Consider the following 27,507-nt stretch of genomic DNA (forward strand, 5'->3'; position numbering starts at 1 on the left):
TCTCCTAATGATGTGATCCCGTTAATCAAATGACAACTCATGTCTATGGCTAGGAAACATAACCATCTTTGATCAACGAGCTAGTCAAGTAGAGGCATACTAGTGACACTATGTTTGTCAATGTATTCACACATGTATTATGTTTTCGGTTAATACAATTCTAGCATGAATAATAAACATTTATCATGATATAAGGAAATAAATAATAACTTTATTATTGCCTCTAGGGCATATTTCCTTCAAAAACCCCATCTTGTTATCCTCCATGGCAACAATACAATGTGTGCCTTGCTGCCCCTACTGTCACTGGGATAGGACACTGCAAGATTGAACCCAAAGCTAAGCACTTCTCCCATTGCAAGGAAAACCAATCTAGTTGTCCAAACCAAATCGATAGTTCGAAGAGAATTGCATAGATATCAAATCATGCAAACAAGAATTCAGAGAAGATTCAAATAATATTCATAGATAAGCTGATCATAAATCCACAATTCCTCAGCTCTCGACAAACACACCACAAAAGAGTATTACATCGAATAGGTCTCCAAGAACATCAAGGAGAACATGGTATTGAGAATCAAAGAGAGAGAAGAAGCCATCTAGCTACTAGCTATGGACCTGTAGGTCTGTGGTAAACTACTCACGCTTCATCAGAGAGGCAATGGTGTTGATGTAGAAGCCCTCCATGATCGAATCCCCCTCCGGTAGGACGCCGGGATCTCACGGGTACAGAAGGTTGCGGCGGTTGAAAAGTGGGTTCGCGGCTCCCTTGGTAGGTTTTGAGATATTTGAGAATATATAGGCGGAAGAAATAGGTCGGTGGAGTCACGAGGGGCCCACAAGGGTGGGGGCGCACCCTCCGACCTTGTGGCCGCCTCGTGGCTTTCCTGACATGCACTCCAAGCCCTCTAGATGTCTTCTGGTCCAAGAAAAATCACTGCGAAAGTTTCATTCCATTTGGACTCTGTTTGGTATTCCTTTTCTGTGAAACTCTAAAACAAGGAAAAACATAAACTGGCACTGGGCTCTAGGTTAATAGGTTAGTCCCAAAAATCATATAAAATAGCATATTAATGCATATAAAACATCCAAAACAAATAATATAATAGCATGGAACAATCAAAAATTATAGATACGTTTGAGACGTATCACCCATTTCATGGCAACGGTTTACAAGACCACCTACGAGAACGTGAAGGACTACGTCGCCAAGCTAATGATCCTCTGGTCCAAGAGCTAGCTCCCATACGCCAAGATCAACAAGAACATCAAGATGGACATGCCCCTCGACAAGAACAACATCATCGCGAGGAACAAGCCCTTGAAGCCTAACGAGCTCTACGCGAAGCAACACAAGTCATCAATGAGCGCAACCGCCAAGTGCGTTTACAAGAAGAGGCCCTCCGTCGAGAGCGACAAGAAGAAACCACACACCTTGAGGAGCACCAAGATATGAGGAACAGTGCAAGAATCTCACACCCTCAACATCAAGTTAATCAAGCGGAGCATGAGGAACAAGCAGTTCAAGATCCTCCTCCACGGCAAGAGCTTCATCACCATCGACCCGCACGCATCGACGAGCAACACTACGGCAAGCGCAAGTTCACCATGCCCAAGTTCTCCAGAAGCAATGATCCCGAAGAGTACCTTTCATGGGCATTGAAAGTTGACAAGGTCTTCTGTTTGCACAACTATGAAGAAGAAAAGAAGATCGCCATGGCATCGCTTGAGTTCCAAAACTATGTCCTCATTTGGTGGGAGCAAGTCATTGAGCGGCGAGAAGCAAAAGGTGACCCACCCATCACAACATGGAATCAAATGAAGGATGTCATGCACGCGCGCTTTGTGCCTACACACTATAGTCACGACCTCTTCAAGAAATTGCAACTCCTCAAGCAAGGCACTAAGTCCGTTGAAGAGTACTACAGGGGAATGGAGATTGCATTGATACGAGCCAATGTCACGGAAGATGAGGAGCAAACCGCGGCACCTTTTTTAATGGCATCAACCATCCTATCAAGAAGATCGCTGACTTACAACCTTACTCCAACCTCCTCGAGCTAGTGCATCAAGCTACCAAGGCGGAGCGACAAGTGCAAGATGGCTACAAGTATGCCAAGTACTCTTCCAAGCCATATGGTCCATACACGCAAGCTTCAACGACTACAACGCCTTCTACCTCAACCAAGCCTTCTACAAGCAACGGCGATAAGTCAAGTTTCAAGAAAACTTCGACATCTTCAAGTTGTCCTCCTACTACAAACAACTTCAAGCCAAGAGCTTCATCATCTACAACTCCACCGGATGTGGCCGTCAAGACAAGTTCCATCAAATGCTTCACATGTCAAGGCCGAGGCCACAAGACATTTGAGTGCCCCACTCGGCGCACCATGATCGCCAACGATGACGTCACCTATGACTCGATGAGTGAGGAAGAAATGGAAGCGCTTGAGCACGTGCCCATGCACTGGCGGGTGAATGAAGATGAACATGATCAAGTCTTTTGTGACAATGATTTGAGCCCCGCTCTCGTTGTCTCCAAGGTCTTGACACTTCAACATCAACAACACGAATATCAACGTTGCCACATCTTCCACACCAAGGCGTGCATCAGTGGAAGATCCGTGAAGGTCATCATCGACGGAGGAAGTTGCCACAACTTGGCAAGTGAACTATGCTCCAAGCTACAATTGGTCAAGATGAAGCATTCTCGTCCCTACAAGGTCCAATGTCTTAGCGACTCCGGCACCATTCAAGTGGAGCACACCGTTCAAGTCTCCTTCATGATTGGCGCATACGAAGACACCTTGGAGTATGATGTGGTTCCCATGTCCGTTTGCCATCTCCTACTTGGACGACCTTGGCAATTCGACCGCGGTGTCATCCATAATGGGCAAACCAATCACTATAGCTTCAAGATGAAGGGAAAGGAATACGTGATACTACCTATGTCACCAAGCCAAGTGATCGCCGACAAGCAAGCAACCGCCCATCATGGATAGAATAGTGAGAGAGTGAGCCACCATAAAGAGAGTGAGCGCCACAAGCCAAAATTGAGTGCCTCCACGATGAGCGGCAAGAAAAACTTAGTGCTATTCGCCGCCAAAAGAGAGATGAGAGAAGTGTGTGAGTACCCATCTAGTGTTATACACTATGTCCTATTATGCAAGGATTAAGCGGCAAGGACTAACACCTCTCACCATCTACCTTTAGTGTTGTCTTCAAGGACGTATTCCCCGATGAGCTACCTCCAGGACTACCTCCAGTACGAGGCATCGAACACCGCATCGACCTCATTCCCGGCAAATCGTTACCGAACAAGGCACCCTACCGCGTCAACCCCAAAGAAAACAAGGAAATACAAAGGCAAGTACAACACCTCATTGACAACGGGCATGTACATGAAAACTTAAGTCCTTGTGTCGTTTCGGTCATTCTTGTGCCTAAGAAAGATGGTAGTTTTCGCATGTGTTCCGAGTGTCGTCCCATCAATGCTATTACCGTTCTATATAGTCATCCCATTCCATGCCTTGATGATATGTTAGAAGAGCTTAGCGGAGCAACAATTTTCTCTAAAATTGATCTTAAAGGTGGCTACTACCAAATCCGCATTCAAGAAGGTGATGAATGGAAAAACACTTTAAAAACCATGTTTGGCTTGTATGAATGGTTGGTCATACCAATGGGCTTATCCGAAGCACCCGGCACTTTTATGCGTGTGATGCATTATGTTCTTCGCCCCTACATTGGCGTATTTGTTGTGGTATACTTTGATGATATACTTGTGTTTAGCGAGCCTCTAGAAGATCATGTCACCCATCTTAGAACCGTCTTGCAAACTCTTATAAACGAGCGCCTTTATGCTAATATGGAGAAATGCACATTTGGTGTTGACAAGCTTGTTTTCTTGGATTTTTGTTGTGTCCTCTAAGGGTGTTCATCTAGATTAATCTAAAATTGATGCTATTAAAATCTTGGCCACAACCAACCAACTTGCAACAAGTGCATAGTTTCCTTGGCTTCGCCGGTTTCTATCGTAGATTCATTAAGGACTTTAGCACTATTGCATCACCTTTGCATGCTGATACGTCCATTTTGCATCATGTTTTCTTACTTTTATTTATAATTTTTTATCCATAATAATGCTTTTTGAAGTAATTCTAATGCATTTTCTCTCATAATTTGCAAGGTACACACAAAGAGGGAGAATTCCGGCAGCTGGAAATCTAGACCCGAAAAAGCTACGTCATGCTACCTACTCTACACAACTTCAAACAAGCTGAAACTTCACGGAGATTTTTTATGCAATATTTAAGAATTATTGGAGAAAATAACTACTAGAGGGGGCCCACCAGGTGGGCACAACCCACCTGGGCACGCCAGGGAGCCTAGGCGCGCCCTGGTGGGTTGTGCCCTCCTCGGCCCACCTCCGGTGCCCATCTTCTGCTATATAAGTTATTTTGACCTAGAAAAAAATAAGGAGAAGTCTTTCGGGAGGAGCGCCGCCGTCTCGAGGCGGAACTTGGGCAGGAGCACTTTTGCCCACCGGCGGAGCGATTCCGCCAGGGGAACTTCCCTCCCGGAGGGGGAAATCATCGTCATCATCATCACCAACAACTCTCCCATCTTGGGGAGGGAAATCTCCATCAACATCTTCAACAACACCATCTCATCTCAAACCCTAGTTCATCTCTTGTATTCAATCTTGTTACCGGAACTATAGATTGGTGCTTGTGGGTGACTAGTAGTGTTGATTACATCTTGTAGTTGATTACTATATGGTTTATTTGGTGGAAGATTATATGTTCAGATCCATTATGCTATTTAATACTCCTCTGATCATGAACATGTTTATCAGGTCACGGGAGAAATCATGTTGCATGTAATCATGTGAATTTGATATGTGTTCGATATTTAATACTTTTGTTCTGGCGCCGTTGCCGGGGAGTGAAGCGCCTTTGGTATGTGAAATTTATTGTCACTTGTTACTATGGAAAAAATCCTTTGAGGGGTTTGTTCGGGGTATCTTCACCTCGTCCGGAACCACAATTACTACCCCTCAACCAACTCCGCCTACTAAAAATATTGAATATGAATCGGGTATGATAGAACAACTACTAGCTAATCCTTATGCAGGAGATGGAACCGAACATCCTGATATGCACTTGATATATGTAGAACAAATTTGTGGATTGTTTAAGCTTGTAGGTCTACCCTGAGATGAGGTGATGAAAAAGGTTTTCCCTTTATCTTTGAAAGGAAAATCATTGGCATGGTATAGGCTATGCGATGATATTGGATCATGGAATTGGAATCGTTTGAAATTGGAGTTCCACCAAAAAAAATTATCCTATGCATCTAGTCATCGTGATCAGAATTATATATATAATTTTTGGCCTTGTGAAGGAGAAAGTATCGCTCTAGCTTAGGGGAGGCTTAAGTCAATGTTATATTCATGCCCCAATCATGAGCTCTCAAGAGAAATTATTATTCGGAACTTTTATGCTCGGCTTTCTCGTAATGATTAAACCATGCTTGATACTTCGTGTGCTGGTTCTTTTATGAAGAAGACTATTGAAGTCTGGTGGGATCTTTTGGAAAGAATTAAACGCAACTCTGAAGATTGGGAACTCGACGAAGGTAAAGAGTCAGGTATTAAACTTAAGTATGATTGTGTTAAATCTTTTATGGATACCGATTCTTTTCAAAAGTTTAGCACTAAATATGGACTTGACTCCGAGATAGTAGCCTCCTTTTGTGAATCATTTGCTACTCATGTTGAACTCCCTAAAGAGAAGTGGTTTAAATATCACCCACCTATTAAAGAAGAAATTAAAAAACAGTACCAGCTAAGGAAGAAACTATACTTTATAATGTTGATCCAGTTGTCCCTTCTGCTTATATTTAGAAACCACCTTTCCCTGTTAGCATAAAGGAACATGCTAAAGTTTCAACTGTGGTTAACAAAAGCTTTGTTAGAACACCTAAACCTGATGAACTAATTAAAATAGAACCTAGCATAGCTATGGTTAAAGATCTCTTAAAGGAAGATATGGATGGGCAAGCTATTTACTTCTGTGATGAAGCTGCTAGAATTGCTAAACCTGATAAAAAAGATAATCATAGACCTGTTGTTGGCATGCCTGTCATCTCGGTTAAAATAGAAGATCACTGTTATCATGGTTTATGTGACATGGGTGCTAGTGTGAGTGTTATTCCTTACACTTTATATCAAGAAATTATGAAAGACATAGCACCTGCTGAGATAGAAGAAATAGATTTTACTATTAAACTTGCTAATAGAGACACCATATCACCAATTGGGATTGTTAGAGATGTTGAAGTCTTGTGTGGGAAAGTAAAATACCCTACTGATTTTCTTGTTCTTGGTTCCCCACAAGATGATTTCTGTCCCATTATTTTTGGCAGACCTTTCTTGAACACAGATAATGCTAAGATAGATTGTAAGAGACAAACTGTCGGTGTTAGTTTTGGTGATGAGTCTCATGAGTTTAATTTTTCCAAGTTTAGTAGAAAGCTTCATGAAAAGGAATTGCCTAGTAAGGATGAATTAATTGGTCTTGCTTCTATTGTTGTGCCACCTACTGATCCTTTGGAACAATATTTGCTAGACCATGAAAATGATTTACATATGCATGAAAGAAATGAAATAGATAAAAATTTCTTTGAACAACGTCCTATACTTAAACACAACTTGCCTATTGAAACTCTAGGAGGTCCTCCTCCACCTAAAGGTGATCCTGTGTTTGAATTAAAACAATTGCCAGACACTTTGAAATATGCTTATCTTGATGAAAAGAAGATACATCTTGTTATTATTAGTGCTCACCTTTCAGAACATGAAGAAGAAAGATTATTGAAAGTTCTAAGGAAGCACCGAGCTGCTATTGGATATATCCTTGATGATTTAAAGGCCATTAGTCCCACTCTATGTCAGCACAAAATTAATATGGAACCTGGTGCTAAACAAGTTGTTGATCACCAACATCGGTTAAATCCGAAGATGAAAGAGGTGGTAAGAATGGAAATATTAAAACTTCTGGAAGCAGGTATAATTTATCCTATAGCTGATAGTAGATGGGTAAGTCCTGTTCATTGTGTCCCTAAGAAAGGAGGTATTACCGTTGTTCCTAATGATAAGAATGAGCTTATTCCACAAAGAATTGTTACAGGCTATAGAATGGTAATTGATTTTAGAAAATTAAATAAAGCAACTAGAAAAGATCATTACCCTTTGCCTTTTATTGATCCAAATGCTTGAAACATTATATAAGCACACACACTTTTGCTTCCTTGATGGATATTTTGGCTTCTCATAAATACCCGTTTCTCAACCTGATCAAGAAAAGATCACTTTTACTTGTCCTTTTGGAACCTATGCTTATAGACGTATGCCTTTTGGTTTATGCAATGCACCTGCTACCTTTCAAAGATGTATGACTGCTATATTCTCTGACTTTTGTGAAAAGATTGTTTGAGGTTTTCATGGATGACTTTTCTATTTATGGGAAGTCTTTTGATGATTGTTTAAGCAATCTCGATCGAGTTTTGCAGAGATGTGAACAAACAAATCTTGTCTTGAATTGGGAGTGCCACTTTATGGTTAATGAAGGCATTGTCTTGGGTCATAAAATTTCTGAAAGAGGTATTGAAGTGGATCAAGCTAAGGTTGATGCAATTGAGAAAATGCCATGTCCTAAGGACATCAAAGGTATTCGTAGTTTCCTAGGTCATGTTGGTTTCTATAGGAGATTTATCAAAGACTTTTCTAAAATTTCTAGGCCTCTTACAAATCTTCTGCAAAAGGATATTCCTTTTGTTTTTTATGATGATTGCCTTGAAGCCTTTGAAATACTCAAGAAAGCCTTAATTTCTGCACCTATTGTTCAACCACCTGATTGGAACTTGCCTTTTGAAATTATGTGTGATGCTAGTGATTATGCTGTTGGTGCTGTTCTAGGACAAAAATTGATAAGAAACTGAATGTTATCCATTATGCTAGTAAAACTCTAGACAGTGCTCAAAGAAATTAGTATGCTACTACTGAAAAAGATTTCTTAGCAGTGGTGTTTGCTTGTGATAAATTTAGATCTTATATTGTTGATTCCAAAGTAACTGTTCACACAGACCATGCTGCTATTAAATATCTTATGGAAAAGAAAGATGCTAAACCTAGACTTATTCATTGGGTTCTCTTGTTACAAGAATTTGATTTACATATCATTGATAGAAAAGGAGCTGAGAACCCCGTAGCTGATAACTTGTCTAGGCTTGAAAATGTGCTTGATGACCCACTACCTATTGACGATAGTTTTCCTGATGAGCAGTTAGATGCAATAAATGTTGCTAATAGTACTCCTTGGTATGCTGACTATGCTAATTACATTGTTGCTAAATATTTACCACCTAGCTTTACATACCAACAAAAGAAAAAAATTCTTCTATGATTTAAGATATTACTTTTGGGATGACCCACATCTTTATAAAGAAGGAGTAGATGGTATTATTAGACGTTGTGTACCTGAGCATGAACAGGGACAAATCCTACGGAAATGTCACTCCGAGGCTTATGGAGGGCATCATGCTGGAGATAGAACAGCTCACAAGGTATTGCAGTCTGGATTTTATTGGCCTACTCTCTTCAAGGATGCCCGTAAGTACGTCTCATCTTGTGGTGAATGTCAATGAATAGGTAATATCGGTAAGCATCAAGAAATGCCTATGAATTATTCACTTGCTGTTGAACCATTTGATGTTTGGGGATTTGATTATATGGGACCTTTTCCTTCCTCTAATGGGTATACACATATTTTGGTTGCTGTTGATTATGTTACTAAATGGGTAGAAGCTATTCCAACTAGTAGTGCTGATCACAACACCTCTATTAAAATGCTTAAGGAAGTTATTTTCCCAAGGTTTGGAGTCCCTAGATATTTAATGACTAATGGTGGTTCACACTTTATTCACGGTGCTTTCCGTAAAATGCTTGCCAAGTATGATGTTAACCATAGAATCGCATCACCCTATCATCCTCAGTCTAGTGGTCAAGTTGAAATTAGCAATAGAGAAATAAAATTAATCTTGCAAAAGACTGTCAATAGGTCCAGGAAGAATTGGTCTAAGAAATTAGATGATGCACTTTGGGCTTATATAACAGCATATAAAAATCCCATGGGTATGTATCCTTATAAAATGGTTTATGGAAAAGCTTGTCATTTGCCTCTTGAGTTAGAACATAAAGCATTTTGGGCAGTTAAAGAACTCAACTATGATTTCAAACTTGCCGATGAAAAGAGGTTATTTGATATAAGCTCATTAGATGAATGGAGAACCCAAGTTTATGAAAATGCAAAATTATTCAAAGAGAAAGTGAAAAGATGGCATGAAAAAATAATTCAAAAGCGTGAGTTTAAAGTCGGAGAATATGTTCTTTTGTAGAACTCTCGTTTTAGATTCTTTGCAGGAAAGCTCCTCTCGAAATGGGAAGGCCCATATGTCATCGAGGAGGTTTACCGGTCTGGAGCCATCAAAACAAATAATTCTGAAGGTACTAATCCGAGGGTTGTCAATGGGCAACGAATAAAGCATTATATCTTAGGTACGCCCATTAATGTTGAAAGTAATATTATCCAAACTTTGACACCGGAGGAACACATAAAAGAGTCCTTCCGGAACACTCCAAAATCATGAAAATAAGGAGGTACGTGATACGGTAAGTAAACGGACTCCGAAAAATCCGCAAAAATATTTTTTGTCACTTTTGGAATATTTTAAAATTTTGGAAATAATGAAACTACTAGGAAGCGTCCCCTGGCGCGCCCAGGTGGGTTGTGCCCACCTGGGACACCTCCCGTACTCCGTTTTTCTTCCGTATACTTGTCCTCCAAGATAAAAAATCTATATATATTTCCCGAACCTGTTAACCACCGTATCACGAAGAAATCCTTTGTTCTCTTTTTCCCTTGCTGTTTTCTGTCAGACCCCATCTACCATGGCTGCTTCAAGCTCCTCCAAGGACAAGTTCTTCAAGAACGTCATCAACCCATATCTGCGGGAGGTGGTGCAGCACCCTCAGGCCATTGAGATGCACGAGGGGGTTCTTCACCTTCGCGATGTGCCCTGCCCCAAGGGGACGGGAATCGTGGAGGCTAGGCTCGAATCTATGGAGCAAGACGTCTTCCGGTGCAAGGGGGTGGTGGAACGTGGACTCCATGCCAATCACCTCATGATCACAGACCTCTCCCGTGATCTCAAGGTGGATGGCAAGCCCATGAAGGGCATCATCTTCACCCTCAACGAGCAAATCAACTTCCTCCAAAGCCAGATCTACGACCTCCAGAACCATGTCTTTGAATATGAGGCGAGGTTTAAAGGTATGAGTTTGGCTGCTAGTTGCAGGACCCGTGAGACTCACTCCTCCTCTTATGATGGTGGACCTCTGCCATGGATATCCGAGGACAAGACCTCTTCTTCATCACCACCACCATCTTCTTCACCACCTAAGGAGAACTGAGTATCGGGTATGGGCACTCCCCTTGGCTTTTGCCAAGCTTGGGGAGGTGCCCCGGTATCGTATCATCCCACTGTCTTTTTGCTTTTACTTATTTTAGTTTGATCTTTTTGCCTTAGATGAAATAAAGTTTAGTTCGATCCTTTCTTATCTGTGAGTTTGCTTAGTGATCTATCATTGTAATCGTGTGCAAGTTATATACTAAAATTAGTTTGAGTTTTTGCTTTCTTTACTTTCATGTTGCAAATAAAGAAAAGAAAAGAAAGAAAAAAGAGAAAATAAATAAAGAAATAAAGGAAACAAATCAATAGATCATATACTAATACTATGGTAGGTGATGGCACCACATAAGGAAAAGTATAAGTAGAAAATTTTATTAGAGATTGACAAACATAGCATTAGTCAATGATGCAACTCATGAAAGAATTAATAAGGGAAGAGAAGATTCACATATAAATATACTATCCTAGAAATATTTTGTGATTATGAGCCCTCATCAAAATATTATATGCCAAAATTGTTGACATTGGACAAGGAAGACAACTTAATGATTTATGTTTGTTTATATTCACATAGAAGTCATATTGTCATAGATCCTTCAACATGTGGTGCTTGCCCCTATCTTTGCTAGCCAAAACTTCCGCACTAAGTAGAGATACTACTTGTGCATCCAAAAACCCTTAAACCCAAATCTTTTTTTTCAAGTGTCCACCATACCTACCTAGGGATTGAGCGAGATCCCTCAAGTAAGTTGTCATCGGTGCAAAAAGGCAATAAAATTGCTTCTAAATATGTGAGATCATTTAGGGTAAGAGAAAATCGAGCGTTGTACGAACTTGGATGACAAACAACAAAAGCGACAAACTGCATAATAAAGGTTGTCATCTTAAGGGGCAATACAGCGTGACATTCTCTTGCACTAAGGGATTGAGCATGCAAACAAATAAGCGCATGGCAACCTCTGCTTCCCTCTGCGAAGGGCCCATCTTTTACTTTCATGTATTTACTTTTATGCAAAGAGTCAAAGTTTACCTTCTATTCCTTTTATTTTTCTCTTTTGGCAAGCATCCTGTGGTGAGGACCGATCTAGGCACATATGTCCAGCTGAATATAGATAGCATGAGTTATTATTGTTGACATCACCCTTGAGGTGAGTATGTTGGGAGGCGAAACTATAAGCCCCTATCTTTCTATGTGTCTGGTTGAAACGTTTTTCTCATGTGTATGCGGTGAGTGTTAGCAATCATAGAAGACTATATGATGCTTGAGTACGTGGACTTGTCTAAAGGCTCCGACACGTGACTCTTCCTGAAAAGATGATGAATTGTAGTTGCAAAGTTGACTGAGAACATAGTTTGTCGGTTTCTAATGGAGTTTTTGCTTTATACTTCGATTATGTGATGAACTGTTACTTATTCATGAGAAGTATATGATAAAAGTTCTATGATAAAAGTCCTATGTTTAATCTTGTTGTTGTTATAATAATCAACATGATGCTTCTATGTCCGTATTTTGTTTTTATCGACACCTTTCCCTCAAAGCATGTGGACATGTTTTTCGATTTCGGTTTTCGCTTGAGGACAAGCGAGGTCTAGGCTTGGGGGAGTTGATACGTCCATTCTGCATCATGTTTTTTACTGTTATTTATAATATTTTTATCCATAATAATGCTTTTTGGAGTAATTCTAATGCCTTTTCTCTCATAATTTGCAAGGTACACACCAAGAGGGAGAATTCCGGCAGCTGGAAATCTGGACCTGAAAAAGCTATGTCAGGCTACCTATTCTGCACAACTCCAAACAAGCTGAAACTTCACGGAGATTTTTTATGGAATATTTAGGAATTATTGGAACAAATAACTACCAGAGGGGGCCCACCAGGTGGGCACAACCCACCTGGGCGCGCCAGGGAGCCCAGGCGCGCCCTGGTGGGTTGTGCCCTCCTCGGCCCACCTCCGGTGCCCATCTTCTGCTATATAAGTTATTTTGACCTAGAAAAAATAAGGAGAAGTCTTTCGGGAGGAGCGCCGCCGTCTCGAGGCGGAACTTGGGCAGGAGCACTTTTGCCCACCGGCGGAGCGATTCCGCCAGGGGAACTTCCCTCCCGGAGGGGGAAATCATCGTCATCATCATCACCAACAACTCTCCCATCTTGGGGAGGGAAATCTCCATCAACATCTTCAACAACACCATCTCATCTCAAACCCTAGTTCATCTCTTGTATTCAATCTTGTTACCGGAACTATAGATTGATGCTTGTGGGTGACTAGTAGTGTTGATTACATTTTGTAGTTGATTACTATATGGTTTATTTGGTGGAAGATTATATGTTCAGATCCATTATGCTATTTAATACTCCTCTGATCATGAACATGTTTGTCATTTGTGAGTAGTTACTTTTGTTCTTGAGGTCACGGGAGAAATGATGTTGCAAGTAATCATGTGAATTTGATATGTGTTCGATATTTTGATAGTATGTATGTTGTGATTCCCTTAGTGGTGTCTTGTGAACGTTGACTACATGACACTTCACCATATTTTGGGCCTAAGGGAATGCATTGTGGAGTAGCAATTAGATGATGGGTTGCGAGAGTGACAGAAACTTAAACCCTAGTTTATGCGCTATTCCGTAAGGGATCGATTGGATCCTAGAGTTCGATGCTATGGTTAGAATTTATTCTTAATAATTTTATCGTAGTTGCGGATGCTTGCGTGAGGGTTAATCATAAGTAGGAGGTTTGATCAAGTAAGAACAACACCTAAGCACCGGTCCACCCACATATCAAATTATCAAAGTAGCGAATACAAATCAAACCAACATGATGAAAGTGACTAGATGAAATTCCCGTGTACCCTCAAGAACGCTTTGCTTATCATAAGAGATCGTTTTGGCCTGTCCTTTGCCTCAAAAGGATTGGGCTACCTTGCTACACTTTTGTTACTACTATCGTTACTTGCTCGTTACAAATTATCTTGCTATCAAACTACTACGCTACTTACAATTTCAGCACTTGCAGACATTACCTTACTGAAAACTACTTGTCATTTCCTTCTGCTCCTCGTTGGGTTTGAACTCTTACTTATCGGAAGGAGCTACAATTGATCCCCTATACTTGTAGGTCATCACATGCCTTGAGTAAGAAGAATGCACCATTTGTTTGGGGCAAGATACCGCGTTTAATGAGCTTAAGAATTTGCTGAAACATGCTTCATTGCTTGCCTTGCCAAATTTTGAGAAAACTTTTGAAGTTCATTGCGATGCTAGTGGCAATGGTATAAGAGGTGTGTTAATGCAAGAGAAGTGCCCCATAGCTTACTTTAGTGAGAAACTCTTCAGAGCGCAACTTAACTATCCCATTTATGGAAAAGAATTATATGCTTTAGTGAGAGTCTTGCATGTGTGGGAACATTATCTTCGCCCTCATGAATCTTTCATCCATACGGATCATGGAATGCTTAAATATCTTAAGGGTCAAATGAAATTGAATAAGCGACATGCCAAATGGAGTGAGTTTATTGAGTCATTTCCTTATGTTATCAAATATATCAAAGGTAAGGAAAATGTTGTGGCGGACGCTCTTTCCCGCAAATGCATGCTTGTAACTCAACTTGAATTGAATGTCATTGGTTTTGAGCACATTAAAGACATATATGCGCATGACCCTACTTTTGCTATTCCTTATGCCAAATGCTTGACGCATACATCTTGGGAATGCTATTACATCAAGAATGATTATCTAATGAGAGCTAACAAACTTTGTATTCCCGAGTCTTCTCTTCGTTTGTTACTTTTGCAAGAGGCTCATGGAGGAGGACTTATGGGACACTTTGAACATGACAAGACATTCGCTACGCTCTCCAAGAACTACTATTGGCCCAAGATATTCTGCGACGTCTCCCACTACACCAGCCGATGCTCTACATGTCACAAAGCTAAGTCTAAAGATCAATCCCATGGTCTCTATATGCCACTTCCTATTCCATATCACCCATGGGAAGATATTAGTATGGACTTTGTGCTTGGTTTGCCTAGAACTCAAAATGACGAGGATTCCATGTTTGTTATTGTGGACCGTTTCTCTAAGATGGCACACTTTATCCCATGCAACAAGATAGACGATGCTTCACATGTTGCCAATCTCTTTTGTAGGGAAATCTTGCATGTACATGGAGTTCCCAAGACTATCGTGTCAGACCGCGACGTCAAGTTCCTAAGCTACTTTTCGAAGACGCTTTGCGCCAAGCTCAGAATCAAGCTCTTATTCTCTTTGGCATACCATCCACAAACCGACGGGCAATCGGAGGTCATGAACCGGACGCTATCTACTCTCCTACGTGTGTTGATCAAGAAGAACATCAAGGAGTGGGAGGAATGCTTACCCATCGCAGGGTACGGCTACAATCACGCAAGACATTTGACTACCGGCAAGTCCCCATTCGAAGTCGTCTACGGCTTCAACCCTTTGTCCCCATTGGACATTCTACGGCTACCACTACAAGAGCACATCAACATGGACGCGAGCGCTAGAGCAAGCTATCTCAAGAAGGTGCATGAAGATACAAGACAAGCAATCGAGTGCCAAGTACAATGCCTCGCGATCAAGATCAACATCAACAAGCACCCCATGATATTCAACACCGGAGATCTTGTGTGGCTACACCTTTGCAAGGAACGCTTCTCCAACCAACGCAAGTCCAAGCTACTACCCCGAGTCGACGGACCCTTCAAGGTGATCGAGTGCTACAACAACAATGCATACAAGATTGACATACCACCCGACAAGTACAACGTGAGCGATATCTTCAACGTCAAGGATCTCTCTCCCTACCATGGTGATGAGGTTTTCGATCCAAGGTCAAATCTTTCCCAAGGGGGGAGATAATGCGGAGCATCCCAAGGTCATCCCCATGGATCTACCATCGTCTCACCTAGTGCCAAGTGGACCTATGACACGTGCACATGCAAGAACTCTCGAAACCGAGGCGACATCTCTCCTCTCGCAATTCCTCTTTGAAACACATGAGACATGGCTACTACCTCAAACGGAGAAACTTTGCATACTCAGGTATCAAGGAGCTAGTCATGGAGAAGCTAAGGAGCAAGCGCAATCGATGGAGAGAAGCAATCGCGGAGACGGAGAAGAAAGAGGACAAGGAGAGAAGAAAGACGGAGAAGCAAAGGAGAGAAGAAAGACGGAAAAAAGAGAACCTGCCACGAAGAAGAGCACCCTTCAATACTTTTGCCGACAAAAAGCATCAAGCTAGCTGGCCGGCCAAAATAAACAAGCACTTGAATTTCCTCTAGCAAAGAAAAGTCAATATTGTCAGTGCACTATTTTCTTTGACAGGTCATTGCACTATATCTTCGTATGACGACAAATGGATATTTCCCGGTTGCAATCAAAACCCAAATGCTCTCCGAATCCAAAGATGCTTCTCTTGATCTCTTCACCATAAAAGTGCAGAGATTGATGCAGATGATGAACTGATCAGTCTATGCAAAATCTCAAGCCAAGCTATATCTCGAGATGGCAGCCGAGCCGCTCTCCAATGGCGCCACCCACCTGTTGGTGCCTGGACGCTACATACTCCCGGTCCACAAGAGGCCGTCTTCTTCCGTGAATGGCAAGGGGGCGCTGCCTGTGGTTGATCTCGGCGGAGACGACGACGGCAGGATCGCCGAGGAGATCGTCCGTGCAGGGCGGGAGTTCGGTTTCTTCCAGGTGGTCAACCACGGCGTGCCGGAGGAGGTGATGGGCGCCATGATGCGCGCCGCGGAGGAGTTCTTTGCACTGCCAGCGGATGAGAAGATGGCGTACTACTCGAACGACCGCAAGAAGCTCCCGCGGTTCCACACGAGCCTCCGGAACGGTACCGGCGAGGAGGTCCTGTACTGGCGGGACTGCCTCAAGCTCGGCTGCCACCAGCCCGAGTGGCTGGACAAGCCGCGCGGGCTCGGGGCGGCGCTGGAGCCGTACACGGCCGCCGTGAGGGCAGCGGCGCGGCGCGTTCTGCGCCTCACCGCTATCGGGCTGGGGCTCGAGGAGGGACACTTCGATGGGTCGCTCAGCGGCAGTGGGTTGATGAACGTGAACCACTACCCGCCGTGCCCGGACCCGAGCCTCACCCTTGGCGCCGGGCCGCACTGCGACCCCGGCCTCGTCACCGTGCTCATGGAGAACGTCGGCGGCGGCCTACAGATGCTGCTCCACGGCGACGGAGACGCTGGGGGCGGCGGGGTGATGTGGGTGGACGTGGACGCCGCGCCGGGGGCGCTGGTCCTCAACTTTGGGCATCAGATGGAGGTGGTCAGCAACGGGCGCTTGCGCAGTGCCGAGCACCGCGTCGTCACCAGCGCGCGCGGCGCGCGGACCTCGCTGGCCACGTTCGTGTGGCCCGAGCCGGGGTGCACTGTCGCGCCGGCGCAGGAGCTGGTGCTGGCAGCAGGCGAGGGGCCTCTATACAAGCCCCACTCCTACGGCGAATTTCTCGGTGCGTACCTTGCCGAGGGTGGGGTCAAGGAAGCCGCCATGGCGCATCTCAAGCACTGATCACCTGTCAGCTTAATTTCCTGCACATGCATTTCTTCTTCCAGCAAATTTGAGTAAAGGGTTTTCTTATGGCGTCAGTAAAGTTCTTCCAAGTAGTTTTTTCGCGAGAAATGATCGTAACTCAAATGGTTATATTCCTGTCGCTGATGGTGTAATGGTGGATGCAAGTATGTTCGTTTAGTGGAGAATGACATTATCAGCGCTGCGATGTGATTATTTCGTCAATTTCAAGATTTGTCAGCTCAGTCTCTTCTCATGCATTCATAGTTCTACTACTAATTACTTGAAAATTATTTTTGCAATTCTCGTTCATAAGAGTGGTTTTTTTTGAGAAAAAGGGTTCTTTATTAATGCAAATTCAAGTGAATACAAAAGCACATGCACACCCCAACAGCTCTACAATTAGGGCGCACACATACTAATAAGTCACAAGCAAAATTATAACAGACCAAAACTAGACCTACAACGAAGAGGGTGTGGGCCTATCCGAAGACTACGTCCATATGGTGTATAAACGTCCATATGGTGTATAAACCTCCTTGGTCTGGCTCCAACCCGGAGCACATCATGATAAACAACGGTCGACACTCCGGTCGTTGTAGAAAAGACTAAAAGCAAAACCAATGTGTATACTGGTAAATAATCCATAGGTAAGAGAATTTTTTGGCATTAAAACTAAATTATTTATGCATAGGCATAGCAACAAAATAAAGGATAACCCTCCAACCATAATCAACAAGCAAAACTTATACGAAACTCCATCCGACCAATGGCCAAACATGCTGGCAACATTACACGGTGACCCTAAGTTGGATGCGACTTGGATAACTGACTTTATAGCGCAAAATATAATGAAAGAAGAGATGTTTAATAGTCTTTTCATGATGAAAACAACATTATTTTACCCGAAAAGCTCCTTGGTGCACGGCGTCTAGTGGTATGCTTATCGGCACCACTCGTCTGCATGTGGATCGTCATCTCGCATTTACGAACCAATGTATAAGAAAGTAGGTTCTCTTTTACAGCATGCATTATTCCATGCGTAAAGCATCTAGTTCGGTCCTGGATTCCTTCTCTAGACGTAGCAAATGTTCTCGGAGCCATCCCCTTAGTATGACGCAATCTGGCTCTGGTTGCAATATGTACCAAATTCTGGCTGACTGGTCATGGGCCGGCAAAGTTGCTGCCAACACGCTCTGTCCCACACCACTAAGCCGGAGCACATAACTTGCAGGCACATTCAAGTCGTGCAATTAGCACATCATAATTTGCCATTACAAAATCAGGAGTTACTGTAGCTCTTCGTGTTGACCACGAATTAATATGTGGATGTCGTGCAGATTTAAGAAGCCCCCGTGTATATGCATGCAGTGCTAATCCGGATTAGGGAAAGCTTGCAGGTCCATAGGAGGAATGTTAAGTTTGTAATATTACCCAGCGATGAAGAGGAGGTCTGGGTTTGTGCGGAGGACGGGGATGCGGGGCAGGTGGCTCCAGTGTCCTCTTCTACGCTAGGAGGAGGTCTGGGTCAGGAGGACTCGGATACTTCCTCCCCCGTTGCGATTTCTTCTCGGACGGTGTCGATTTCGCCTTCGGGAGTGGGCTCGGGGCAGGTGGCCTCGGAGCTTTCTCCTATGGTGGCGACCTCTCCGGTGCAGGTTGGGGAGCCAGGGCGGGAGGTCCTGGCTTTGTCTCCACCACCATCGGTGATGCCCTCGTCTGGTGGGGCGTGCCAGGCGTCCTTTCCTCCTACTGGCGCGACCGCGGGGGGGGGGGGGGGGGGGGGGGGGCAGGCATGTCGCTCGGTCTGCGGGTTCGGGTGCGGCAGGAGGCCGTACCCCATCCGGGATCTCTCGGGAGGAGGTGATTGCGTTTGGCGGGATTCAGGACCCCATGTCTGAGGGGCGCCGGGTGAGTGCCCGTCTCCAGGCACATCCGGAGGTGGACGACATCCAGCAACGGTGCGCTATGAGGGCGGCCAAGCTCCGTGATGTTGAAGTCACTACTGGTATGTCGGTCAATATTTCCAATTCCATTTTGCATTTTTCAAATGATGAGATTCTTGATAATGCAAATCAATTAGGAATTTCTCTTGGTAGTAATGAAAATGAAACTACTAATTCTATTAATGACCTACTTGACCTAGAGGCTGAGCGGGCCTTAGAGATGATTCGCAATATTGTGGCTGTTAAACCCATGTGTGATTCGGAGGTTGATGCGCTTGGGGTCAGGGTGCTTGACAATTTATGTGAGGATCTGTTGCCTTCTAGTTCTGAGGCGGGGGTAGAGGATGTCTCTACTGAGATAAGCTTGGCAAGCCCCTCTGACACTGGGCATGAGGACCAGTTGCAGAGTCAAGCTATTCCAAAGCGCAAGTGGAAACGGAAAGTATACCCGGTATCCGCAGTGCGTAGGAGTGCTAGGTTGCGTTCGGCAAAAAAATTCTACGATGAACTATGAAAGGAATCTTTTGGAATAGCAGAGGTCTGAGAGACTTGGCTAAAAGAAGGTTTCTTGCTGAGGCGTCTGTCGAATATCGCTTAGATTTTATCGCTCTTTTGGAGACGGGGAGAGATAATTTTGCACCTCAGTTTCTAAATTCTTTGTCGGGGGGTATTGCATTTGATTGGCATTGCTTGCCGCCGAGAGGGCGATCAGGTGGAATCTTACTTGGCGTTAGGTGCGAGACGCTTGAGGTTCGCAGTGTGGTTATGGGAGACTTTGCTGTCAAGTTCCGGGTGCGGTCGAAGGAAGATGGGTTTAACTGGGCTTTGGTTGCGGTTTATGGGGCTGCGCAGCCCGAGCTCAAGCCTGATTTCCTGGCTGATCTAGTTCGGATGTGTGGTTCCGAGCAGCTGCCGTACCTGGTGGGGGGTGATTTCAATATTATTAGGAGGCGTGAGGATAAGAACAACGATAACTTTGACGGCAGATGGTCGTTCATGTTTAATACTATCATTGAGAGTTTGAACCTGAGAGAAATTGAGCTCTCGGGCAGAAAATTCACCTGGGCTAATGCGCTGCCAATTCCGACGTATGAGAAGTTGGACCGTGTGTTGGCTAGTGTCGATTGGGAGCAGAAGTTTCCTCTAGTAACAGTCCAGGCCTTATCCCGTGGTATTTCCGACCACACGCCGCTATTTGTGGACTCTGGTCAGCCCTCCCACTTGGGGAATAAGAATGTGTTCTCCTTTGAGATGGCGTGGTTTGAGCGTGAAGGCTTCTTTGATCTTGTGGCTAGAGAGTGGGCTAAGGATTCAGGAGGCAAGACTGCGCTCTAGCGATGGCAGAATAAGATCAGGCACTTGAGGAGTGTCCTGCGTGGATGGGCTAAGCATCTTAGCGGGATTTATAAGGTTGAAAAGGAAAGGCTCCTCTCCCTTATTCAATCCCTAGATGTAAAGGCAGAAACCACGCTTCTGCCAGTAGCGGAGCTTCAAGCCAAGATGGACGCGGAATTGAGGCTGAAGGAACTTCTTAGGGAAGAAGAGTTGAAGTGGGCGTTGCGGGCCAAGGTCCGGAGAGTAGTCCAGGGGGACGCGAACACTGAATTTTTTCATATGATTGCTAATGGTAAGCATCGAAAGAAGAGGATCTTTCAGCTTGAGCAAGATGAGGGTACAATTGTAGGACAGGAGAACCTAAAATTGTACATTACTGAATTCTATAAGCAGTTGTTTGGTCCTCCAAACAATAACTGTGTGTCTCTGGATGAGTCCAGGGTTGAGGATGTTCCTCAGCTCACAGTTGTGGAGAATGATGTTCTGACGGCTCCTTTTACCGAGAAAGAGGTATTTGATGCCGTCTCACAAATGGAAACTAACAAAGCGCCTGGCCCAGATGGATTTCCAGCGGAGTTCTATAAGAAATGCTGGTTTATTATTAAAGGAGATTTGTTGCCTTTGTTCGATGATCTGTTTGCTGGGCAGCTTCATCTTTTTCAGCTAAATTTTGGAACGATCACCCTTCTTCCTAAGAAAGCAGAGGCAGTGAGAATTGAGCAATTCAGGCCAATCTGTCTTCTTAATGTTAGCTTCAAAATTTTCACCAAGGTCGGGACCAATAGGCTCTCACAGATCGCGCATGCCGTTGTGCAGCCTACCCAAACGGCTTTCATGCCGGACAGGAACATTCTTGAGGGTGTTGTGGTCCTACATGAAACACTCCATGAAATCCACACGAAAAAGCTGGATGGGGTTGTTTTCAAAGTGGATTTCGAAAAAGCGTATGACAAAGTCAAATGGCCTTTCCTTCAACAGGCTTTACGTATGAAGGGTTTTGATGAGGCCTGGAGACGCCAGGTAGAATCCTTTACGTAAAAAGGTAGTGTTGGAATTAAAGTCAATGAGGATATAGGTCATTATTTTCAGACACACAAAGGCCTGAGACAAGGAGATCCAATGTCCCCTATATTGTTCAACATTGTAGTTGATATGTTGGCTATTCTCATAGGTAGGGCAAAGAATGCCGGTCAGGTAGGTGGCTTGGTGCCTAACCTAGTTGATGGGGGTGTGTCCATTTTGCAATACGCTGATGATACAATCATCTTTATGGAGCATGACTTGGCAAAAGCGAGAAACATGAAGCTGGTGTTGTGCTTATTTGAACAATTGTCCGGTTTAAAGATTAACTTTCATAAAAGCGAGTTGTTCTGCTTTGGTCGAGCCAAGGAGGAACAAGAGGCTTATAGGCAATTGTTTGGTTGTGAATTAGGGGCTTTACCTTTTACTTACCTAGGTATACCCATTCATCAAAGTAAGCTCACGAACAGAGAATGGAAATGTATCGAAGATCGGTTCGAAAAGAAACTTAGTTGTTGGAAGGGCAAACTTCTGTCTTATGGAGGCCGGTTGATTCTTATTAATTCGGTGCTCACAAGTTTGCCGATGTTCCTACTATCTTTCTTTGAGGTTCCAGTTGGGGTTAGGAAACGGCTGGACTTTTATCGGTCAAGATTTTTTTGGCAGAGTGACGATCTAAAAAGAAAGTATAGACTCGCCAAGTGGGATATTATTTGTCGTCCCAAGGATCAGGGGGGGTTGGGTATTGAGAACCTTGAGGTAAAGAACAGATGCCTGCTTAGTAAGTGGCTATATAAGTTATCAGATGGGAATGATGCGACTTGGGCACAGATACTTCGTAACAAGTATTTGCAATCCAAAACTTTGTCACAGGTGACAATGCGACCAACTGATTCGCCATTTTGGAAGGGGCTTATGAGAGTTAAGACAGCCTTCTTTAATAGAACAAAGTTTATAGTCGGCGATGGTAATGATACTCGCTTCTGGGAGGACACCTGGCTTGGTGAGACTCCGTTGGCGTTACAGTACCCAACTCTGTATCGTATGTGCATCGCCGTGATGCGCTTGTGGCAACGATTATGCAGGCCACACCCCTTAATATTCAGTTTAGGAGGGTGCTTGTTGGTAATAGATGGGAAGCCTGGCTTCATCTGGTGCGTAGACTGATGGACGTTCAGCTACAACATCAGCCCGATCAGTTGTGTTGGAAGCTTACTAGGTCTGGACATTTTACCGTTAAATCGATGTACATCGATGTTATTAACTCGAGTGTCATTCCCAATTCCAAACATGTTTGGAAAGTTAAAGTTCCTTTGAAAATCAAAGTGTTTATGTGGTTTGTCCATAAACAGGTCATTTTAACAAAGGACAACTTGGTTAAGCGCAATTGGACAGGATCTACTAGGTGTAGTTTCTATGATCGGGATGAAGCCATTAAACATATATTCTTTGAGTGCCCGTTGGCAAAAATCTTGTGGCGCTCAGTGCAAATTGCTTTTAACATTACTCCTCCGAGTTCGGTCGGGTCGTTATTTGGAACGTGGCTGGATGGGATAGAGTCCGGTACAGCTAGACACATTCGTGTAGGAGTTTGTGCGTTGTTATGGGCAATTTGGAACTGCAGAAATGATTTGGCTTTTAACAGAATAACTACTATTCATTTTTTGCAGGTTGTATTCCGAGCTACGGCGTTGATCCGTATGTGCTCCCTACTCACTCCGACGGAGGCCAGGGAGCGTTTGGTTACTGGATCTGTCCGGTGGGAGATGGTAGCGCGGGATATATTCAACCGGTTTGGATGGCGGTCATGTAATAGGATTGGCAATTAGTTTCCATACCTAGTTTTCTGCCAGCCGGTTGTGGCTTTATGGCCTTTTTTGTATTTTCGTGTCGACGTCTATGTGAGCTCGACGTAGTTTTCTTTTACGACTTTTCCGACATTGTGGAACCTATTTTATTTATCTAAGTGGCCGTATGCATCCACCTGATGCAGAGGCCGGGGAATCACCCCTTTTCCAAAAAAAAACCCAGCGATGAAGAAAATTCCCTTGTCATTAGCTACTACTCCAGTTACCTTCTCTGCCAAGCCATCATCACCAGAGACCAAAGATTTCGCTTCCACGCTGCCCACTACCTCAATATAACACTGCCAAAATCAATCTGGCAAACAAACTTGATTGGCTCTAGCAATTAATTTTGAAAATTACGGTTCCGCCAACCAACCTGGTTACGGCCATTTATAAAAGCAAATGATATGGATGAACAAAAGCCAACATCAGTAGAATCAGTGGCCTTCATTTTGAAGTACCTCACCGGCTGATTGGAGAAGAAGCAGTTCGAATCAATGGAACTTGTAGCAGATGATGAGCAGAAGAAAAACTCATTGTACATAGATCGATAGAATATTTTTCTCACCTGACGCAGCATTGCAGGCTTGCAGCTGACCCCTTCGCCCCACCCATGTAGGAAGTTTAAGCTTAGCCCAGCAACTGGTGGGATGGATGTGTTCTATGGATGGTGGTGAGAATACAAATTTGCACTCTCGCACTGTCTATTTATATAGCACTATCGTTTCCTCCCGCACCACACACTTTTTGCTTGAATGTTTGAATTTTTTTGAACTTCACAATACTGGCCAAGAAATAAGCTAGACCAGATCCAGTTCATACTTATTATTGCACATACAGTGGCTGCATGCAAGACTTGATTCCGTGAGCCTGTCCTCTGTTAGATCGTCGGCACGATGCGAACCAACCTGCAGTTGGATAGTTAGAGGGACTATGGTATCCCCAGCCCACCAGGATCAAATCCGGGTGCTCGCATTTATTCCTGGATTTATTTTAGTATTTCTGGCGATGCGCATTTAGTGAAAGAAGACGTTCCCGTCGACGGCGAGGTGCCTACGATAACTTCGTAAATTTCAAGATAATATGCCGACTCAGTCTTTCGAAGGTGCTCATAGGGTAGGGTGTCCGTGTGTGCGTTCATAAGGATGAGTGTATGCGCGTGTATATGAGCGCTTGCGTCTGTACTGTATTAAAAAAAATCATCGGCACGATATTTCTGCTAATCAGGACGACAGATAGCAAGCGCACACCCAGCTTGAGTTGTCACGTCCGTTGCGGGGCCCGACTTGTGCCCAAGCACGCCTCTCAAACGAAATGGAGGGTTTTGGTTAACCATGCATGCATGGACCTAGTCGAAAACTAAGTACACGGCCCAGCACGCGCATGTAATGCGGCCGAATCGCGGACGCGATCTAAGCACAGTGATATGCGGGCCTGATAACCCACAAGTATAGGGGATCGCAACAGTTTTCGAGGGTAGAGTATTTAACCCAAATTTATTGATTCGACACAAGGGGAGCCAAAGAATATTCTCAAGTATTAGCATTGAGTTGTCAATTCAACCACACCTGGATAACTTAGTATCTGCAGCAAAGTATTTAGTAGCAAAGTAATATGATAGTAGTGGTAACGGTAAAAAAAGTAACGGTAGCAAAAGTAATGTTTTTGGTATTTTGTAGTGATTGTAACAGTAGCAACAGAAAAGTAAATAAGCGAAAAAAACAGTATGTGAAAATCTCTTAGGCATTGGATTGGTGATGGAGAATTATGCCGGATACGGTTCATCATGTAACAGTCATAACATAGGGTGACACAGAACTAGCTCAAATTCATCAATGTAATGCAGGCATGTATTCCGAAGATAGTCATACGTGCTTATGGAAAGGAACTTGCATGACATCTTTTGTCCTACCCTCCCGTGGCAGCGGGGTCCTAATGGAAACTAAGGGATATTAAGGCCTCCTTTTAATAGAGTACCGGAACAAAGCATTAGCACATAGTGAATACATGAACTCATCAAACTATGGTCATCACCGGGAGTGGTCCCGATTATTGTCACTTCGGGGTTGCCGGATCATAACACATAGTAGGTGACTATAGACTTGCAAGTTAGGATCAAGAACTCACATATATTAATGAAAGATAATAGGTTCAGATCTGAAATCATGGCACTCGGGCCCTAGTGACAAGCATTAAGCATAGCAAAGTCATAGCAACATCAATCTCAGAACATAGTGGATACTAGGGATCAAACCCTAACAAAAATAACTCGATTACATGATAGATCTCATCCAACCCATCACCGTCCAGCAAGCCTACGATGGAATTACTCACGCACGGCGGTGAGCATCATGAAATTGGTGATGGAGGATGGTTGATGATGACGACGGCGATGAATCCCCCTCTCCGGAGCCCCGGACGGACTCGAGATCAGCCCTCCCGAGAGGTTTTAGGGCTTGGCGGCGGCTCCGTATCGTAAAACGCGATGAATCCTTCTCTCTAATTTTTTCCTCCCCGAAAGTGAATATATGGAGTTGGAGTTGAGGTCGGTGGAGCGTCAGGGGGGCCACGAGGCAGGGGGGCGCGCCCTCCACCCTCGTGGACAGGTGGTGGCCCCCCTGACGTGGATTTTTCTTCCGGTATTTTTTTATTTTCCAAATAGATGTTCCGTGGAGTTTCAGGTCATTCCAGAACTTTTGTTTCTGCACATAAATAACACCATGGAAAGTCTGCTGAAAACAGCGTCAGTCCGGGTTAGTTCCATTGAAATCATGCAAGTTAGAGTCCAAAACAAGGGCAAAAGTGTTTGAAAAAGTAGATACGACGGAGACGTATCAACTCCCCCAAGCTTAAACCTTTGCTTGTCCTCAAGCAATTCAGTTGATAAACTGAAAGTGATAAAGAAAAACTTTTACAAACTCTGTTTGCTCTTGTTGTTGGAAATATGTAAAGCCAGCATTCAAGTTTTCAGCAAAGATTATGAACTAACCATATTCCCAATAACACTTAGGTCTCATGTTTACTCATATCAATGACATAATCAACTAGCGAGCCATAATAATAAATCTCGGATGACAACACTTTCTCAAAACAATCATGATATGATATAATAAGATGGTATCTCGCTAGCCCTTTCTGAGACCGCAAAACATAAATGCAGAGCACCTTTAAAGATCAAGGACTGACTAGACATTGTAATTCATGGTAAAAGAGATCCAATCATAGTCATACCCAATATAGATTAATAGTAATGGATGCAAATGATAGTTGTGCTCTCCAGCTAATGCTTTTTAATAAGAGGGTGATGACTCAACATAAAAGTAAATAGATAGGCCCTTCGCAGAGGGAAGCAAGGATTTGTAGAGGTGCCAGAGCTCGGTTTTGAAATAGAGATCAATAATATTTTGAGCGGCATACTTTCATTGTCAACATAACAACCAAGAGATGGCGATATCTTCCACGCTACACATATTATAGGCGGTTCCCAAACAGAATGGTAAAGTTTATACTCCCCCTCCACCAACAAGCATCAATCCATGGCTTGCTCGAAACAACGAGTGCCTCCAACTAGCAACAGTCCCAGGGGGAGTTTTGTTTGCAATTATTTTGATTTAGTTTGCATAAAGCATGGGACTGGGCATCCCGGTGACCAGCCATTTTCTCGTGAGTGAGGAGCGGAGTCCACTCCTCTTGAGAATAACCCGCCTAGCATGGAAGATACGGACAGCCCTAGTTGATACATGAGTTATTCGAGCATACAAAACAGAATGTTTATTTGAAGGTTTAGAGTTTGGCACATACAAATTTACTTGGAACGGCAGGTAGATACCGCATATAGGAAGGTATAGTGGACTCATATGGAATAACTTTGGGGTTTAAGGGACTGGATGCACAAGCAGTATTCCCGCTTAGTACAAGTGAATGCTAGCAAAAGACTGGGAAGCGACCAACTAGAGAGCGACAACAGTCATGAACATGCATTAAAATTAGTAAACATTGAGTGCAAGCATGAGTAGGATATAATCCACCATGAACATAAATATCGTGAAGGCTATGTTGATTTGTTTCAACTACATGCGTGAACATGTGCCAAGTCAAGTCACTTAAATCATTCAAAGGAGGATACCACCCCACTATACCATATCACAACCATTTTAATAGCATGTTGGCACGCAAGGTAAACCATTATAACTCATAGCTAATCAAGCATGGCATAAGCAACTATGATCTCTAATTGTCATTACAAACATGTTTATTCATAATAGGCTGAATAAGGAA

General features: G+C 43.6%; 1 protein-coding gene across 1 annotated transcript; it reads left to right on the top strand.

Annotated features, from left to right (window-relative positions):
* Nucleotides 1–15,903: 15,903 nt before the first annotated feature.
* On the top strand, nt 15,904–17,326 carry LOC109741140 (2'-deoxymugineic-acid 2'-dioxygenase). Its single transcript, XM_020300222.4, has one exon. The coding sequence runs from the start codon at nt 16,059–16,061 to the stop codon at nt 17,079–17,081; it is 1,023 nt and encodes a 340-aa protein (XP_020155811.1). The 5' UTR covers nt 15,904–16,058; the 3' UTR covers nt 17,082–17,326.
* The last annotated feature ends 10,181 nt before the right edge of the window (nt 17,327–27,507 follow it).

Source organism: Aegilops tauschii, chromosome 6 (assembly GCF_002575655.3).
Source record: "Aegilops tauschii subsp. strangulata cultivar AL8/78 chromosome 6, Aet v6.0, whole genome shotgun sequence".
Lineage (NCBI taxonomy): Eukaryota > Viridiplantae > Streptophyta > Magnoliopsida > Poales > Poaceae > Aegilops > Aegilops tauschii.

What these genes read in the sequence shown, in the direction of transcription:
- LOC109741140 (XM_020300222.4), top strand. Translation starts at nt 16,059, where the DNA reads ATGGCAGCCGAGCCGCTCTCCAATGGCGCCACCCACCTGTTGGTGCCT.